Raw genomic sequence first — 12,199 nt, 5'->3', positions numbered from 1 at the left:
AATATTAATTATACAATTTACTTATTGTTTAAAAACAGATTGTAAATATGAAGAGAGAGAAAAAAAAAAAAAAAAAAAAAAAAAAAAAAAAAAAAAAATTTCACGCAAAGCTACCGTTCCAACATAGTTTTTACAACCTATAACCAGCTTCAAACTGTACATTTTATCGTCCAGTGGACACATCTGCTAAATTGGTGCCAGAGTCAGCGTGTCTCAGAATGTGTCCTTTGGGGCATGGCATCGTTGGTGCAGCAACTGGGTGTTGGAGAGGATGCAGTAGACGGGGACAAAGAGGGAGACAAACAGAGAGAACACATCTTGGAGTCGCTTTTACTTCTTTGCTCTGCTCTTCATGCGATTTTCTTTTGTGTTCCATCCATCCCTCCATCTCCATGTGCTTCCTTTGTAGCGCATTAATTTTTGAATACTGCAAATGCAACTAAAAATTTCATGAATTTTTTAATAAAACTTTCAGTCGTTTTCTTTTGCACTGCGTCGTGGGGGTTTGGGGAAGATTTTCCACTAGAGAGATTCTCATAGCCAAAAGGAGCTGTAAAGGTGCCGCAGCAGCACAATTGGAAGTCATTCTGGTCTACAACTTGAATGTGAAAGATATGGTAATGTGTGCATTGGGGACATTTCTGTATGAAATATTAAAAGATTTTGTAGGGAAACTCTTGGTGGAAATCACAATGAGTCATTAACATTCCCTCTATGTTAGACAATATTACATATCATTACTTAAATCAACAAAAATTATTATTCTTCACTCCTTAAATCCCACTTAATTAATTTAAATTATTTTTCTATCTTTGTTTGCAGCAATTAGCAAAATAAATCAGGTAAATTCATTCACCCACTCATCACTCATCCAACAGGAGGTCTTTTTTTCCCCCATTTTCTTTCCAACCATTTAATTTCCCAAGATTTTTATTTCCACCCCCCTTCATCCTACGCGTAAAACTCCCCTGCTGCTGCTGTGCTACTCAAGTGAGTTTTAATGAGCGAAGACGTCTCGAGCGAGTGAAAAGGAAAACTTCAAAGGCCACCACGATGGCTGGCTGTCTGACAGTCTCTGACTTTTCCTTTCGCTTCAGACACTTGGTGCAAAAATGAAATGACTCATTTAGTCAGTGACGGGTAGACACTACAATGCGAACAGCTTTGATTTATGTAGAGCGACACGGACTCGACTGGTGTGTGGTGTGTGGTACGTGCTATAAAATAAAACCAGTAGGAATGTGTTCCCCACACACATTTCGACGAAATTCCGACTGCGGAATACCCCGTTTGGGCAACGGTTTTGTTTTCTAGTGAGTGATGGGCAATGAGCTAATGGGAATTCTGGATGAGTGCAGAAGCTGAAGCAGGGAATATTAATCATTTTATTTGTACAATTAATGGGATTTTCATGATCTTTGGTTAATAGAGAGAAAATGTCTTTGTTCATAATTTAACGGCATTTTAGAACTTTATAATTATGTCAGCCACAAACTTTTTCCTGATTTACTAAGAAGAAAGAGGCCCCTTGGTATATCTTAAAAAAGTTCATTCTGTTTTATTATTATAGACTTCAACAATTCAAGTTCTGTTTTCCTCTAGTTTTCAATAGTCTGTTGATTCTGAGTGTTACTTTTAGCACAAATACATCATAGTCTTTCCATTCTGTATGTGGTGGGTATGCAAAAGGAAACGAGTTAGTTTGTGAGACGCTTCGTACGCGTCACAACTTTTACACCCGGTACTCGGTCAGTATATCTGTACCTTAGTGGTTTTTTCGAATTTGACATTTTACATATTGCATTTTTTCTTCATCTTTCACCTACAACACTACTCCACCAGTGACGAGCACTGCATGAGGTGGAGTGTGCGAACGAAAATGAATGAACAGCAAAAAACAAGCATAGCAAAGCTCCTGGACGGGGTGGGGCTAGTTACTGGAAATTAATTTCTTCATTCTGGCTATATTAATGATTCAATCTAATACCATTAGTTTTCTTTCATCTACAAAATTTTGGCTGTGAGAGATTTTCGCCCTCTGTAAGGTCGAAAGGGGGCGGAGCGAGATTTTGAAACAAACTTGATTCAGTGCGATATCACATGATCTTCACACAATCTTTGGTGACTTATAGTCTCAGACAGACAGAAAACAGACGGACAGACAGATATAGACTCGGCAATGAACAATATGCATACATACTTTGTGGGGTCGGAAAGGTTTAATTCTGTGCATATGGATGGACTGTACATATGTCAGTTTCTACCACAAATACAATATACCCTATTTACTCTTCGAGTGCCGCGTATAAAAACTTTAGTGGGCAACAGATACTATTTCTGGCATTTCCATTTTTCCAAGCAAATTCGCTCTAGACACAAGATTTATATATGTATATGTATTATTTGACCATAACTATTGCCTTCATATCGATTACCATTTTTAGTTTCTCGTTGGTTGTCCTCGTTAATCATCCATTCGCCTGCGGTAAGTTTATTGGCGTTCGTTTTGTTGTGTCGGATTGTCGTTTTCATTAACCTTAATTAGCGTGTGCCGCTGACATTCGTCATTATCCAACATAAATGCAATTGGCCAAGTTGGCATCCCATTCCCCTCCATAAACCCCAACCCTCCACTCTCTGCTCTTCTCTGTCTTGTTTTCATGATTATCATCATCATCGTCGAATGAGAGTGACATTTTGTGGCACACGTTTTCCTCTGCTCATTTTCTGTAATCTTTTTTCTGCTGTCTCGCTGGCCACGAATGATGCGACATCGGCGAAGGAGGAGTCTCTGATATTGACCATGGCTCTAGCCAGTTGCCACCATCCATCCATCCCATTCCATCCACCCATCCATCCAGTCCGTTCCCGTTCACGTAGTTTGATATTGCAACTCAGCAACTGGCTCACTGCCACATCACCTACTGCTGCTGTTGGTCTCAGCTGCAAATGAGTTTCTGGGCCGCCCGTAAAACGTAAAAGTTAAGTGGAAGAGTTAGAAATGGGATACCATGAGGCCAAGGGGGGCTAAGTAACGACTTTCAAATGCTCTGGTTGCTACCAGAGGAAAGTGTTTGGCCTTAAGTCGTTTACAGATAGATTGATGCATGGAGAAGTAATCAGAGATGGAAGGAAATATTATTAATCTTCAGGAGGAAAACTAAATATGTTTTAGATTATAAGGATTTTTTTGTGCAGTGAAATAAGGAGCAGTTAGATATGGATAACGCAAAGGAAATTAACATCATAAAAAGCTATCAATACATATCTTAAAAATCATTAAATTAAAGATATTTCTTAACGAATTGCTTTTGTTAGATAACAAATCCCATTAAAAATATGCAAGAAAAATAACATTTAAAAATATAATTTTAAAATCGAAAAAACCATAAATAAAACTGCTGCAAAATGATAAAAAGTACACAATACTAATTTAATCGTTAAGTCAATAAATTCAAATAAATGACTTAATCAAAATGTCCCTCTTTTATCCCAGACATATTTGATACTTTCATTAAAATTACCATTAAATATCGATTTGCTCCATAAAAATCAATCATTTTTACTCAATTCTTTTTACGCACATTCTAGCTGTGCATTAAAAAGAAGTCTAATTGCTAATATTTCAATGCCAAGTCTAGTCAAAGCCATAATTAAAGAGAAAACCAAACCACTTGCCACTGACTTGGTTGCAGTGCCACAAAAACAACCAACACCCGCTTCGTCTGCTTCTGCTGCTGCACCAAGCAATGTTTGCCTCTTCCTTGCTCCACCTGTTTGCACATTAATTATGCTCTGTGACTTAAGTAGCACCCCGTTCCGCTGCTCCACGTTCCTCCTGCTCAACTGTTCCTATGCTCTCCGCTCCCCCCGCTTTCCCGTTCCTCTCCGTTCCTCTGCTCTGTAGACGCTTACTTTTGCCATGTTTGCTTTTGCTCTATTTACCTGCCAATGACAGTGACTGCGGAAAGTATGTCGACCTATCGCTTACTTCAAGTAAACTAGTTTTGTGCGTGTCAATCGCCTTGCAATTCCCACTGACTTTGAACTGAATAAAACTGTTAATCGTTTTGATTTTGGATTTCAAGCAAAACTCAATTAAAACAAAAAGTCTCCAACTGAATGAATCGGAAATGTCTTGGGATTTGGATGCAAACAGTTGAGGGATTCTCGGGGGAGGCAAAACTTTCACGTAGCTCATTTGTCAAAATGCAAAAACGAATCACAATTTGCGCTGCTTATTTGTTGTTTTTTTTTGCTGCTTATTTGTTGTTTATGGTTTCCTCTGTCTTTGCTGTTTGTCACGTTCTGGGGGGGTTTGCTTTTGTTTTATTTGCCTTCTTTAGACGGTTTTTTTTGTTGCTTCCTACATCACACGGACGACGGAAGAGATCTGTCCCTCTTTCTGGGTCTGTGGCCTGGGGCTTGCCTGTCAATAAAGTTCTTGACACCTTTACTTCATTTACCCACAGATTTCTCTCTTGACATGACTTTTCGTTTGCTTTCTCTGGACACAAAAGTATATGGTGAATTCCTTTATGTGTGTGGCATGGGATGGCGGGTAATAAGTCATTGAAATGTTTTTAAGAATCTTTCACCAAAAAAAAAACAATTCCTTTTTGTAAGAGAGATTTTGAAAAGAACCCACAGCCTCTTTTTGTTTAATTTTGAACTTAAAAATCACTTAATAATTCACCCATTTATTCAATGATCTCTATTAATTCATTTATTTTAAATGTCTCTTGTTGTTGTTGTTGAGTTTCCTATAACAAACAAACAAAGCGCCTCCCCTTCTGCTCATTCTTGTTAAATATTCATTATAGCTTATACAACGTTCGAGAGGCATTGTTTGCGTTTTCCCTATAAAAACATAAAAATCATCATTTGCCTTCAATTTGCTGCACAACTAATTGCAAATGTCTGTGTGGCACAAACAAACAAAAGGCACCCGAACGACCTTTACAAATCTACACATGGTACGAGGCACAAACGTAGATTTTTATTTATATTAATATTTTTTGTTTTGTCTGCTTTTTGATGAAAAATTTAATTGTGCAAGACAAAAGTTATACCTCCCTCGGACAACTAGCTATCTCTCTGCGTGACCTGTGCTTTTAGCTGTTTGATGCACTGTAGAGGGAATATAATAATTTACAAGGAGTTTTGCAAGGTAATCAAATTATTTAGATAGATATTTCTTCGATCTTTCTTTCTTTTTAAAGAGTATTTCCATATTCTCAGTCCATAGAGCTTTCCATCTGCCAGCAATTTTGTGATGTTAGAAAAATGTAAATTGTTATTATATCTCAAAAATCGACCTTAAAGTGTATCTTATGCTTCGTCTAGGCAAAAAATAACCCTTTCCATTCTTGTTTGTACTACAAACGCTTAATTGCTTTTGACTTTTGTGTTGGCTGTTGCCTACTGGCTGGTGGCTGGGCTGTTGTTTTCCTGTCTTTCGTTTTGGCTCTTTGTTGAACTCTCAAGGTAACCAGAAGTTCCACCCCTACACCTCTTCATCAACTTCCTCCTCCACGCTGGCTTTTTAATTTGTACGTAAAAAAGGGAAGCAAATAAAATGTCTAAGATTGCGATTATCTTTTTAATAACATTGCGAAGCAAAGGAAATTTCCACAACCACAGTAGCAAATAAAAAGGTGTTGCCGGTAAAGTGGAAATAAAAAGATATTACTTAAATTACGAATTTAATTACCACGCATCCACAATAACAACGCTCCTTCAAATGAAGCGATAAAATTTGGGAGGAAAAACAATTGTTTGGAAGGAAATTCCTTTATTTGTTATTTATTTTAAGATAAGGTGTTGTTTAAAAGATATACAACTTATGGTAGGTCCGAAATGATCAGAAAAATGATAAAAGTGTAAATCCCTTTGTTTTTTATTGGGAATCTATTTACCTATTTTCTTCTTTCATACATATAATTAATTATGTAGTGAAAAATATGTAAATATTCCAGCTAATACAATTTGTTTTGTAATCCTCATTATTTTTATTTTTTACTTTTTTTAATTTAATGAAAATCTTTCACCTACTTCCACAAATCTCCCCATACGTAGCTGCTGTCTTCTAAATGCTAAATAAAATAAATAAATTAAATTTTAAATACATTTCCTTAGTATAGCTTTTCCGCATGCCTGACTATCAAAAGGCATGTCTGACCCACTGCCCCCCGCTGCCGCAACCAATTCTTCTATTTTGTGCGTTTTGCTCTGAATGTCCCAGCCCCAGACTCAATGATGACGTGCAAGTTTATTTGTTTCTAAATCTCATCATCCGCCGCATCAGGCATGATGTTACACTTCCCCCAAGCAAGACAAAACAAAATCCAAGAAAACTGACTAAAAATAAATGTGCAAAATATATAAGTATTCAATTGAATTAAAGTCATGTATATATAAACCGAAAATTAAGCGAAACGGAACTCAAGCGGAAACCGTAACGAAAACCAAATTGCATTATAAACACTGTCAAAGAAAAAGGAAACACAATAGAACACATTTCAAGTAAATTAAAATGTCTTCAACATGCAAGCAAGCAATTCTCGTTCTTGTTGTTATGATGCTATTATATTTGGGTCCAAAAATATTACTTATTGTTGCTGCTGTGTGGTCGAAAGTGCACTTCATGAAAATAATTGGATTTTATAATTGCTTGAGTGCGTTTTAGGGTGTATATTGTGAGTGATTGTGTGTGTTATAATTGCATTGAAAGCAGCTCAAAAGATTGTGTTCTGGGCTCTACGCAATATCTTATAGATTGGAATTAATATTTATTTATATTTATATTTGTTCAATTGTGCATTATATATTTACAGTAGCAAGTAGGAAAAGTATTTTATGGCAGATGAAAATATAATGACCTTAATTGTGCTATGTGGAAAAGTATTGTATGGCAGATGAAAATATAAAGTGGAGGACTTATTATTTCCCTTTCCAGCATTAATTCTGTACTAAGAAATTCCCTTTATAAGATGATTTAGAATAAATCACAATTAAAAGAAAAATCTATTCAAATTGATGAAAACTTATATCAGTTTACAATCGAAAATCATATTTAAATTGATTTAAATTTTCTTCAAAAAGGTTTGCAGATTCAGATCGTTTTTTGAAGGTCTATTAATTCATCCTGCCACCATCTGCTGTCTGAATATATGGGGCTGGCTCTTGTCCCTGATGCTGATGCAGTGTCTTGGGTTGATTGGGTTTCTGACCAGCTCCACCCTCTGGATATTCTGGATGGTCATATGGGTCTTGCGCCTGCGCTGACTGCTCGGGATGTTGATTCATCTGCGGCCGAATGGGTTTTGGCTCTGGTACAACGATGTGCCCGTGGTCTTGCTCGTTCTCCTCGTCATGCAAAACGTCCTCCAGAGTTTGGCCCATGGGTTTCTTGAGCAGAAATCGCGTATTGGGATGCTGTTTTGTTTCTAGCTCCAAACGATCAATCAGCCAGGCGCCCTTCTCCCGATTGTTTGTGGCCCAAAAGAAAATGGTGCCCTTGTCCTTGGTGCCATGCACGGAGACCTGCATTTGTGCACGGTCGCCGTCGCAGCTGTTCTGTGTGTTGGTCAAACTAAAGCCCGACTCTTTAATGGGTTCCCCCAGCAGACGTACAGCACCACCATGCTGGCGCAGTGTCTTGATGGCCAGCTGATAGTAGTCCGCCTGACGCACCCGATCCTCCAGCTTCCAGTGGAGATAGGCTAAGCCCGAGATGGAGGCCATGGCACCACAAACACACAGATTGGCCAATAACCGACGCGAGGGCAGGGTTAGGCGCATCTTAAAGGTTGGCATCTTTTTTAATTTGGTCAAAAAAGCCGAAAGCATTGAACAGGCCAATAAAATATACTTTGAGTTTGTGTTTAGTCAAAACTGACTTTGATTCCAAATGTTTTCTTTTTTTTTAATTTCCCCAGTTTTTCCGACAACACACCTCAAAGTCATTGCTATACAGGATGAATACCAAAGCCAGCCAGTTGTTGCCTTCAGCTAATTGTGGTTGTAGCTTCTGCTGCTGCTGCTTTTGCTTCTTCTTTTGGCCAACTTAAAAATTGCGGGCCAGAACCGCAGCAGCCGCCACAGCAATCTGCGGCGGGGCAGTCGTTCAGTTTTGATGCCGCCACCCAAAAGGCGTGGACAACAAAACGCTCGCCTATCCCAAGTGGAATACAGAGGAATAAAAAAAAAGAACAAACTGAGAAAACTCGTTTCGATTCGTATAGCTGTACATAGAGGAGTTGCCTCTATCCCCTTTCCCCTGTTTTTCTTTCTGTTATTTTGTTTCTTTGGTTTGTGGGGCAAACAAGCGGCGCCATTAATGATAGCTCCCAGCAGAGTCCAAAAGAGTGACCCGTCAGAACGGTGTGGCTAGGTAGACCAGAAGAATGGCTTTTCGCCAGCCAAAAAGAATATTTCAATAATTCTGATCAAAATCATTCCATGATAAGGCCCTCATTGAGGGATCCACGACTGAACGAAGCGGCTTTTCATGTCTTATTTAGGCAGGCAGGCAGGCAGGCAGGCAGGCAGGCAGGCAGGCAGGCAGGCAGGCAGGCAGGCCGGCTGCGTGGCATTCGACGACGGAAAGTGCTTGGAAGATGGATAGAAAGATACATATATTTAGAGCAGTTTAAAGTCTTGAATAAAGGGTACACATGTGACTCTTGCTTAGAGAAACTGTGGCTTAATTTATTTATTTACATAACTTTGATTAAAAAAGAAGCTGCATAAAGGGACCCAAAATAATCAGGAAATGGATCCAATTTCTGGTGCATTTTAATAGCCCGAGAAGAGCAGTAAAGATCTACTCTAATCCCAAAGAAACTGTCCCTCTAATGAATCTTCTCTTCAGTTTCTTTACAACTTTCTAGGGTTTAAAAACATTAAACTATAAATTGGTTAAAAAGCAACAAAACCTGCTCTTGAATCCAACTACTTTTTCCTCTCATTATAATAGTTCGTGGAGTTGCATCTATTTTTACTAGCCTTTGAAGCATGCAGCACAGCGTGTCCAATGAGTGTTCATATAGGGTGCGCTGCTGCTGCACCAATGGTTATTTAAAAATAGTTTTCCCCACATTAGCAACTTGCGTCTCGCATCTCTAGCACATCTCAGTGGATCGGTAATCGATAGCTGCCCATGCCAAACGCCTGTCACGGCGCTGTGTACGGAATATTCTAGGAGACTTTGCGGCGTGGCCTAATCTATCAAATGCATCTTTGGGCTCTTGAATATCTTTCTGGTCTTCCTGCTGCTCGCTGGCTGTTACATATTTGGCCTAAGTGCCCTCTTGCGTGTCTGTATTTATCGCCAAGCTGAGATCATGACGCTGAGACAGAGGCTCCGACTTCTCCGCTTTGCTGCGTGCTAGCGGAGATTCCTCGTAGTAGATTCCTTCTTCCTGTGACAATTTTTGTAGTCTTCATCTCATTAAAGTTCTCTCTCTTTATCTTCTTCTCTGCGCTGTCACTTTAAGACCATTTTGGTTGGGGTTTATCTTGAGCCAGTCTTCATCTTTAAGTGCTCGCCACATGTTTAACATGATTTTGATGTGTGCCTGTTGAGTGGCAGGGGGTCAAGCGAAGCACAAGGTATTCTCTTTCTTTTAACTATAAATCAAACTGCCAATACGGAAGTGAAGCAACAGGCACATAAAAAATAAAAGAAAACCGTCGTTAAGTACGTTTTATCCAACGCAGGTGTTACAGGTGCTCTTGCCATAAATATACTTATAAATAACCATTAACTGCTTAACGGTAGTTGCTGCTACAAATTCAAAGCTCATCTGGTGGCTATAATTATAGGCCTCGTTCGAGTTAGCTGAGATCGTGATCATGAAATTATATGGATTACTTCTAATCACACATCACACATGTCTGCTGCAATCTTTTCATTATTGATGTGAGTTATTGATGTGAGTTATTTTTCTCTCATTAATTTATTATTGAATCTAATATATTGAGTCATATAATTATGAAATAATCAAACGAAGGCTACTATTTTTGGTTCTTTGAGGTGGTGACCTTTGGTTTAGCTTTTAGGAACTGTTCTCTAAATTCTGACTAATTTCTGTACAACCTGAAACCATTTGTGTCGCTTATTTCTGACAAACTTCTTATTTTAGCAGATTTCTTAGTAATAGCATCTAAAAAAATCATAAGAATAATTAATTACATTTCCTTTGCGTGTAAAAATTATGACGCCAGCACCGAAACAGCAAAACAATTTATCAATTTTGTTTTTAATGACAATAAAAGTCTCTGTTATATGTATGTTCTTCTTAGCTTTTTTCATAGTTTTCTGAGGCTTTTTAATTAGTTTTATGCTACAAGCGAGTAAATGAAGCGCAGCATAAATTAATTTTACAAAAGGCTCAAGAGCCAGGGGGTACCCGGCAGAGATGGGAGTGAGGTCAGGGCCCTATGGCAGAGAAGAGCCATAAAATAAAAAACTGGTTGCCAGCAGATGAGAAATGCAATTGAGCACAAAACAGCAAAACACACAGCACAGTGCCCGCAAATAAGTAATGGACTTCAGTTGTTTTTCTCTCATGATTTACTCATCGTTTTTAATAAGTTTTCCTTTTATCAAATGCTTTTCCGATTGCGTCATGCGCTAAAAACATCAGTAAATGATTCCAAATTAGCATAAAATTCTTGATGATGGTATATCCATCCTCAAGGTAAGCCTCCGAGCGCTGCTTCCTCAAAGCTTTATTAACCGACAAGGCCTTCAAGGGTCACTAACTAAATTGCCCATTTGCACACATCCCAAAATAATAAAACCTTTAAACAACCATAAATTATGATGGCAACAAACTAAAAATGTTCAAGCAAAAAAGGTTAAAATGGTCAATCTATCGCTCAATCAGTTAAGACTGTCAGTCGTTCAATCAGTCAAGCAGTCAGTCGTTCAGTAAGTCAGGCATTCAGTCGGCTAACGGCTACTATTTTCATTAAAATATTAAAAAAAAAAAAAGGCAAATTGAAGTGCGGGAAAAAAAAAACATTAATAGGCAGCGGCAACACAATACGAAATGAAGAAAATAGCCAGGCGAAAACAAAGCTGTAAATACTCTTAAAAACTATTTTGTGTGGTTATTATATTAAAATACGGATAACTAAATGCTATACTGGCTACTGAGGGCACTAAAATAATATTTCAGTAAGTAGGACTCATAATAGTTTTTATCATAAAGACTGGGTCTAGGAAAATAATTGCAATATTTTCCCAATTGCGAATACGATAATTTTAATTCGATAACTTCTAACCTAGGTTTTAAAAATAAATAAAGTTAAAAATTAAATGTTTTACGAAAAATAATACTCATAATCTCACAAAAATTTGATGAAATAGTAGTTTTTACGCGTCTCTTCTACTTTCTTAAACTGAGATAATGTCGTTTTATTGTTTAAACAGTTTCATTTTGGAATATTGAAACTATTTTTATAGCAAAAGAATGTCTGAAATCGATCTACCTTTGTTACAGGTGTTATTAGTCATTTTTGGCGGCGCATACACTTCCTGAAACCCATTATACCCTCTGCTTTAAGGGTTTCGGCATAAAAAAATACCTATCAGAAGAAGAGGCAAACAGAAAACGCAGTGCGCATGCGCAACACGCAATGCCAAAAGAGAAGCCGCAATCGAAGCCACAGTCGAAGTCGCAGACACAGACACAGCCGCAGTCCGAATCGGAGTCGGAGAAGCCCCGAGCCCCCCGCCAGCCCCTGCCTCTGGCCAAAGTCGGACCCAAGTCGTTGCTGAGGCGCTGGCCCCCAGCCAAAGCCAAGGTTGTTGTTGTTTTTGTAATTGCTTGTCTCTCAAGTACAGCCAGCGTCTGTGAGTAATGTTAGCGCCATAAATAGAGAAAAATACAGAAAGCGAAATATAGAGAGAGACGAAGAGGGAGGCAGAGACTGAAACAGAGGACAGGCTATAGAGAAGCCAGTGGAAGGGGAACGATGCCAAGACGAAGCCTGGAACGAACTTATGTTTAATTGCAAGTTGTAAAAATCTTTTAGGGTGGAGCCTAATCACCAAAGCCACCAAAAACAAAAAGCAGCAAGCAAACAACAAAAAATACTGGAAAAGAAACCAACAAAAATACAGGGAAATCAATTGAAGGCCAGTATAAAAAAAAAACAAAAAACAAGCAATGGGAAGATTTGTTGA

At 38.3% G+C, this 12,199-nt stretch overlaps 2 protein-coding genes across 3 annotated transcripts in view; one reads left to right on the top strand and one right to left on the bottom strand.

Annotated features, from left to right (window-relative positions):
* Window positions 1-12,199, top strand: part of LOC117588011 (beta-1,4-glucuronyltransferase 1) — a 64,837-nt gene that overhangs the window by 31,901 nt on the left and 20,737 nt on the right. The window contains exon 3 of one of the 2 annotated variants that reach the window (XM_034279038.1): window positions 823-842. The exons of the other annotated variant lie outside the window; for it this stretch is intronic. The gene's annotated coding sequence lies outside the window, so the exon portion shown is untranslated. The remainder of the gene's footprint in view (window positions 1-822; window positions 843-12,199) is intronic. 2 annotated transcript variants of the gene reach the window in all.
* On the bottom strand, window positions 7,008-7,902 carry LOC117588016. The gene has a single exon (XM_034279047.1). The coding sequence runs from the start codon at window positions 7,849-7,851 to the stop codon at window positions 7,138-7,140; it is 714 nt and encodes a 237-aa protein (XP_034134938.1). The 5' UTR covers window positions 7,852-7,902; the 3' UTR covers window positions 7,008-7,137.

This window comes from Drosophila guanche, unplaced genomic scaffold, assembly GCF_900245975.1.
Source record: "Drosophila guanche unplaced genomic scaffold, DGUA_6, whole genome shotgun sequence".
Lineage (NCBI taxonomy): Eukaryota > Metazoa > Arthropoda > Insecta > Diptera > Drosophilidae > Drosophila > Drosophila guanche.
This window is presented reverse-complemented; position numbering and strand designations above follow the sequence as displayed.